The sequence below is a fragment of the Micropterus dolomieu genome, unplaced genomic scaffold, assembly GCF_021292245.1.
Source record: "Micropterus dolomieu isolate WLL.071019.BEF.003 ecotype Adirondacks unplaced genomic scaffold, ASM2129224v1 contig_13055, whole genome shotgun sequence".
NCBI classification, from domain to species: domain Eukaryota; kingdom Metazoa; phylum Chordata; class Actinopteri; order Centrarchiformes; family Centrarchidae; genus Micropterus; species Micropterus dolomieu.
This window is the reverse complement of record NW_025742041.1, coordinates 2,254-9,954: the sequence shown is the minus strand read 5'-3', so window position 1 is coordinate 9,954 and position 7,701 is coordinate 2,254. Positions and strand designations below refer to the sequence as shown.

Below are 7,701 nucleotides of genomic sequence, written 5' to 3'. Positions count from 1 at the left end.
GGCCCCTTTCCTCAGCAGAGTACGAACTTCCTGTCCCAACACCGGACCTTGCTCCGGGCAGACCACAGTCCAAACCACCCCCTCTCTTCTGTTGAATTTGGAGGGCGGGTTTTGAACTGTAGTCGATACCCATCTATGGCAGTGCGCAGGACCCACGGAGCCGCCAGATGACGCCGCCCCGACACCCGGAAGTCATCGTCCACTACGCTGAGCACGCCCGCCTCCTCGGAGTCGGATTGCTGCAGCGTCTCCGGATCCAAACCGCGAGCGGGAGAAGCCGAGAACAGGCTCCCGAACGAGGAAAGGAAGCGTCGGAGCCAGAAAAAAAGGCCGCCCCGAAATCCTCCGACAGATCACGCTGTGAACCCCATGAGTGAAGCCGCTGGGCTGCCTCAGCGGCCGCAGGGCCCACACCACGGGGAAAACACATCCGGCCATCCTCGGAAAAGAGAGCCATGCTGTACCTCAGTACCCGCACGGAAAGGGCTTCGCAACAGGCGCAGGCAGCCCCCTCAAGAGCTGCCCGGGCGTGCTCCATCCCCTAACATGAGACACACATCTCATGAGAATCTCCATCCGTGATGTACCGAGGGCAAGAAAAAACACACCTTCTGTACATCTGGTTGCCGGACATGCAGGTAGACTTCTTCTTCAGGTAAGACACACTGCTTGTAGGACTGGAGCTTTCTTCAAACAACATACAGAGCGCCTGCTGAATATAAAAAAGCTAATGATGAGTGTGTACAGGTGTGCTTTATACTCCTCCGGTTATTCCGTCACACCTTACCGTTCTAGCAACAAGCCAATAGGATCGGAGTGATTTCATTCACGTTCAGACCTGCTACGCCTAGATGCGTTCCCATAGTGTCGTAACCGATGCAGTTCGAGTTCCCTCGAAGGGGAACTAGTGAACTATAGAACACTACTGACCTCAGAATCAGCTGCCCTGCTTCTCTCTCTCCAAAATATCTTCAATATCCATCTGGTCAATGAATTGAAGGATATATCGGTACAATAGCATTAACAGGGACACTATGACATTTAGTTTTCACTGATAACAACATTCTGTGGGGACTGAAAGGTCTATTATAAAGATAGTTCATATTAATGGTGTTCACACTAGTGTTTTCCATAGCCATAGCCCTTTCCTTTACCTCAAGTAAACATAGCTTAAGTTCAGCAAGTAACAGTCACTTAGAACAACTTAGAGTTTCACACTGTGTCACTCACTACGTTCAATCTTCCTTCACCATGTCTGTGTGTGTAGTAATGTTGCTCAGCAGCAATGAAATGCAGTCTCCCTCAGGGTCTCTAGTGGCCGACCACAGCAGGGATTTAAATTGCGAAGCAGAGGAAACAACCAGAACAATTATTTTAAGCGATGCATCCATTGTCAACAGCTTATCCTGCGTACAGAGAGGACCCATACGGACAACATGCAAACTCCACACAGAAAGGCCAGGGTGGCCGCGGCAACCGGGGTTTGAACCCACAACCTTCTTGCTTTGAGGCAACAGTGCTACAGGCACTGTACCAGCGTGCCACCCTATTTTAAGTCAATCTATATATATATATATATATATATATATAAGACAAAATATATTTGTATTATTGTATAGTTTTTATTAATATTATTAGGCATCTATGATGCCGCAGGAAATGACTGGACCTGATCAGAAAAAAGGCCAGTAACAGATGGTGACAGTAACAATCATCATGTGTGTAAATGTTATTAAAAGGTTTGTGTATTTCTGTCAAACAGATGTTGTTTGGTGTTTACTGCTGTTGCAGTAATTGTACCGATTAGTTTCTAATGATCTATGAAACAATTTCCTGTATTTGGTGAAATTATTTTAATCTCAAACCTATCAGGCAACTGTTGGGAAAAATAAACTTTTTTAAGCCCCTGAAAACCTGGTTTCATGGCTCAACACTCAAAATTGAGTAAATATGCTTAATCAGAACAGGACTTAACAGGACTAAATTCAAATGTTGCTTAACTGTGATTGGTGCACGGAAGTAGGAAGAGTGCAGACAAAGCACAGAAATTTCACATGTGAAATAACCACAGTGTTTAAAGTTTGGCAGAAAACTGTGTTCCCCCATAGGACCCCATCGTTCATAGTAAGAAGCTGATTGAGGAAATACGTTTTTGGAGGCTTTAAGAATTAGCATGACATTTTTTGTCTTAAAGTCATGAGAAAAAAAAGTTTCTGAGAAACATTTTTGAAAAATGTAACATTTAGGAGAATTATGGATATTTTGTGAATAACCAACGACTCACTGAATGAACTGAATGTGAGGTACAGTTTAGGCATAGAATCATGTCTGTATGACTGTAAAGGTAAGTCTGTCTGTCAGGTTGTGTGTCCAAATGAGAGATTATTCAATTCAATTCAATTTTATTTATATAGCGCCAAATCACAACAACAGTTATCTCACAGCGCTTTTCATAAAAGAGCAGGTCTAGACCGTACTCTGTGATGATATTTAAAGAAAGCCCAACAGTTCCCACCAAGAGCAAGCACTAGGCGACAGAGGCAAGGAAAAACTTCCTTTTAAGAGGCAGAAACCTCGAGCAGAACCATGGCTCAGGGTGGGCGGCCATCTGCCTCGACCGGTTGGGGGGAGAGAGAGAGAGAGAGAGAGAGAGAGAGAGAGAGAAAGAGAGAGAGAGAGGGAGAGAAAGAGAAAGAAAGATTAAGTATACTTACCTTTGGGTAAGTATACTTAATCTCTTATACTCACTTTAATAAACTCACAGACAAAACACAAGGAATTTTACTAACTCCTGTGCTTTGAGACTGTTGGGCCATGCCTGGTCTCGATCAATAGCCACCTCAAATCTGGTTTTGTCCCAATCCATTTTAAATATGCTGTTGCGTAACCTCTTTTGAAAAAGACTAATCTTCACCCATCCCTCTACATAAAACTATAAGCATATTTCCAAGCTGCCGTTTATCTCAAAGATTTTAGAGAAAGTTGTTGTCAAACAGCTCACTGCCGCCTTGACTGCACACAACGTTGTAGATAATCTGACTTCCATTACAAGCATTCCACTGAAACAGCTCTTCTTAAGGTCTCGGTGACATAATGATGTCCTCTGATGTGGGTGAATGCTCTGTTGTGGTTCTGGATCTTAGTGCTACTTTTGATACTTGCGATCACAGCAACCTGACTGAAAGTCTTAGGCGGTGGGTGGAAGTGCCCTGGAGTGGTTGTCATTCTATCTCTCAAAGAGGACTTTTTCTATGTCACTAGGTCATACATGTCTGAAACTGCTCTTTCATATGTTGTACCTCAGGGTTCTGTGTTGGTGTGATTTTCTTTTCTTTGTCTATGCTCCATTTTAAAGGTGTCACTATTAGCTGATCATATCCAGATGTATGTCTCCTTTAAGTCATTAGATAAGAGGTCCTTATTGTTGCTTCTGACAGCATAGCTTCCATGATATCTCAGCGTACTAGGTCACTATTATCAGCTGTACAGTTAAATCCCAGGAGTCCTGGTATTATGTTAGACCAATCTATGTACTTTGATCGTCATATCAAATCTTTGACCCATACATGTTTCTTTAATTTAAGAAACATTTCCAGACTCAAACCTTTTGTGTCAAAACCAGAATGCTGCTGCAAGGCTGTTGACCAGGTCTAGCAGGACAAGTCCCATTACACCCATCCTGTCATCGTTACATTGGCTCCCCGTTAGGTTCAGGACTCAGTTTAAGGTGCTCGTTTTCACATATAGAGCCCTGCACAGTAAGGCATCTCCAACTTGTTTCACCCTTATATCACCACTAGTCAATTTTGGTCTTCAAACCAGGGCTTACTAGCTGATCACATGCTCTTACAACAAAAAGTGATCGTGCATTTGAAGTGGAGGCTCTGACACTGTGGAATGCTCTTCCCTTAGACTCACGTTCTGCAGTCTCTGTGGATGTCATCGAAGCCTCTTTTATTTAAGCTGGCCTTTGTCCCACCCACCTTGACAAATTAATATATCAGAATATGCTGGCTTGCCTGATCGGATTGGAACTACTAGACCTACTGTGGCTTGGATTGTACCTGTATTTGTAAGTCACTATATTATGATTTTTCTTTCTCAGAAAATTGCAATATTCTCATGATATGACTTTGCCCAAAGAGTTTTTTTAATAATCTATTTTAGCTTCATTGCAGTGCACAGTGACATCTTGGGGCTCAAAGTAACACATTTCTAATTCATACACAAAGTGGATTCAATGCACTCCACATATGACCAAAATTAATTACAATGGGCAAGTTTTAATTAAAATCCGCACCTGATGGACCAGCCAGGCAGTTGTCCATGGGTCTGTAGGGTTCCTTGAGGAGTCTCTTCTGTGGATCTAAGGTCATCTCGGCTCAGCCTGTTCACATCCACTTTTGGGGTTGAAAAAGATGGAAAGCTCTCAGTCACTGTGGCTTTCGAATGTATAGTGGGATGTATGCCATGCTCAGTTTTGTCTCTGACAGTACCATGTCCTCTATTAAAGTCCTCTGTACATAGTTTTTCCAATTCAGGCATACTAAGAGCCCTGAGCTGCCGCAACCTGCTGTTGGGGAGTCTGTCATGTTTTCTCTGTTGTTCTTGAGGAGTCTGTGTTGTAATCCCAACTGAAGCTCTTTGAATATCAGCCTCAGGATTGTCCTCAGTCACGGCAGCTGTGTTACACCTTGACTGTGGAAGCTCAAGGTTTATCAGTGCAATGCTAGATGGAGATTTACCAAGAAAAAGTGAGCAGGGTGTGGTAGGGATTAAATTATCCACATATGAACTTAAACTTCTTTGCTGTGCCTGGCAGTTCTTAGAATTAACCAAGCCCATATAACCAGCAATCCTTTGGTTAAGCGAGGCTCTATATGCCAGAGCATATGAGTGAATGTCACTGCTTTTAGCCACAGGCTTGTCAAAATTAGCCAGGTTTTCAAAGGACTTTATCTTATGTCTGACAGAGAAGGGATTGTAGTCTTCAGTCAAGGCAGTGTCTGTCAAGAAGCTTTGTCTTTCCATTGTCTTTATGTACAGTCTGGATGTGCTGGACTTTAGGGTCTCAGTTCTTTCCACAATAGTACTGGGTTTTGAACCATTACTTGTGGTTGAATGAGCTTCTTTGGTAGAACACAGTGAATTAAATACTGTGTTACTGATCATGCCATCTGTGGAGTTTGCAGGAGAAAGCATGGGTGCTAGTCTTCCATCTGTGCCTCTTTGAATGGGTTTGGAGACTTTTGAATTAAGTGTTTCATTGTGTGCTGACAGTCGAACCTCTATAAATGTTCTCTGCGTGGGAGGAAGGTGAGACCAGCCCTGTGATTTGGCGGTTGCTGTAGAACCTAAATCGATGTCCTTCTCCTTGGCCAGCTGTACAGTTTGTAATGTGCCACCTGAAGGACTTTGTTCAGCTGTAACTTGCTTTCTTTCACTTACTTTGGGCACAGTAAGGTCGCTGTTCACATCAGGCTGGTTGGTCTTCAAAAGGCTTGACATGGTTGCCGTTGGTGGTAATTTTGTTGACCTGTTCATGGAAGCATTGGTGTTTGAAGGAACTGGACTTTCACTCCTGGGCTGGAGAGGCTGCTCTGGTGATTTGTTCTTACACTTAATGCTTAGGCCCTTCAGTTTGGGAGCACTAGTGTTTGGTTGGATTTGAGTTTCAACCTGAAGTTTTAAGTTACTACTCCACACAGGACAGTCTGAATTACCAAGAAGTTTTAGCTTAGAGGTCTTCTTAAGCAAGGATCTAGCATTAGGTTTTAAATTACCTCTACAATCCAGGACCTTTTCTTTGTTTAAAATTGTTGCTGACACTCTTGTATGCAATCTGCTGGTGCTTGAAATTGAGGTCTCTGATTCCATTGTTAGTGAACTGGGTGTTCGTGTATTCAAATGCTTCAGCCAATCTGAGGTCAGTGAGGCATCTGCATGTAAATTTGCATTAGAACCCTGAGTGACACTGCAGGTATCTGGTGGGGAGGGGCTGCTGTAAATGCTTAGGCTTCCAGAACTAGATGCCACACATGCTTTAACTTTGTCAAAGGTTTTAATGTGGCCCTCTATAGAAGACACAGGTATTGTACTGTTGGAAGACTGACTCTGTAGAAAAGACTCTGTAGGGAAGACCCCTGATAACTGAGAAAGCTGTGAGCATTGGGTTGTTGAAACAGAGTTTTCTTTGCTTGTCAGTGACACATCAAAAAAGACCTGCAACACATCAACAGTCTGATCCAGGTTTGTATTTTGACTGCTAGCAGGCTGAAAAGGTGAAGACCCATTCGATGAGTGGCTTATATGAAAGTGTCCACCAGCAGCAGATTGTTGGGCATCACAGGAACAAAACTCCACTTCTTCCTCATCTGAAGACGACTCATGAAGACTAAAACTGCTGCCAGTTATCTTATTGACCATTTCACTGCTGTCAGTGCTGGAGTCACTGTTTGAATCACTATCTCCTATGGGGTACATATATATAGAACCAGCATCAGGAATTTCCAGACTTGACCCACTGAAGACAGCAGAGCTCTTTTCCTGTGTTGTCTCCACAGGGAGGATGGCACCTTTTTCATTTCCTGCATCCAAGATGGAACAGTCCAGGGGACTGGACGGTATTGGAACCTGAGTGCCAACTTTGTCAGACAAGGTTACACCTTTTTGGCTTGAGCAGCAGGATACAGACTCATTGGATAGTTTTTCGTAGGAGGATGTTGTGTGTGTATCTTTATCAGTACAGAGGCTCACTTCTGATAAAATGTCATCTATATTGGTGATGGGTATTTGAAAGTCCTGCTCTGTTTGGGTTGTGTGCTTGGAATTTCCTATATTTGCACTTATTACTTGTTCTTCATTTGATGTGTCCTGAGCAGATCTGGCTGGGTTCAGTCTGATGGCTCCATTACTGCTCCCTGATGACATCAAACTGGACAGCTGATCTACAGCTGGGACCAGAAATAAAAAGCAAGCAGTTTAGTCAGGGTTAAAAGAGGGACACAAGTGTTCAACTGATATATGAATATTTTTTTTCAAAATACACTCTACAAAAAAACGCTATTACACACTCTACAAAAAAAGAAGCTATTTTATCTTGCAACATGGTGAGGTTACATACTGGTAGTGTCATAGAACAAAATAATACAAGAATACTGTCATGAGTGATGGTTTTTCAGTTATGCAGTAACAGTCTAATCTTCACTAAAAGGTCCTTGGAGACCATATCACTGAGCCACTCCCACTAAACAATCATTATACTCAGAATAGTATTACCGCCCCTCCCCTTCCAGTTTCCTTCTCCTGCAGGAGGCTGGAGGCAGGGAAGCACATTGTGCTGGGCCAACCTGCAGCTCTACCCCCAGAGGTTATTTAACTGATCATTCTGTCGCTCACTCCTCCTAGGCTGGCGTTTGTCCGGGTTTGTTCTGTGTCTTTCTTTTTGGTTTATCTAGACAACACTCACATACATCTTACTTTTCCATTCACTGCTGACATAACTGATACTTGTACTTTGCCACACCACAGACCTTTGGTGATTATTTGACATTACTTTTACAATAAATCATATCACTGATGTGTCTCCCATCCTTTTTGTCATGGGCTAAGAGCCGGCACATGACAATAGAGGGTATGCGGAAGGGGAAGTGACATGATGTCACTTCCCCTTCCGGAACACGCTGGACTGATTGTCAAAAC

The 7,701-nt window shown here is 43.2% G+C and overlaps 1 protein-coding gene across 1 annotated transcript; it reads right to left on the bottom strand.

Moving 5' to 3' along the window:
* Positions 1-4,128: 4,128 nt before the first annotated feature.
* Positions 4,129-7,461, bottom strand: LOC123966278 (PDZ domain-containing protein 2-like). The gene is made up of 2 exons (XM_046042464.1): positions 7,279-7,461; positions 4,129-6,953 (listed from the first exon to the last, which is right to left on the bottom strand). Exon 2 carries the CDS (start codon positions 6,928-6,930, stop codon positions 4,288-4,290), a length of 2,643 nt encoding a protein of 880 aa, XP_045898420.1. The 5' UTR covers positions 6,931-6,953; positions 7,279-7,461; the 3' UTR covers positions 4,129-4,287.
* Positions 7,462-7,701: the final 240 nt, after the last annotated feature.

Coding starts and splice junctions, on each gene's coding strand:
- LOC123966278 (XM_046042464.1), bottom strand. CDS start 6,930: ATGTCATCAGGGAGCAGTAATGGAGCCATCAGACTGAACCCAGCCAGA.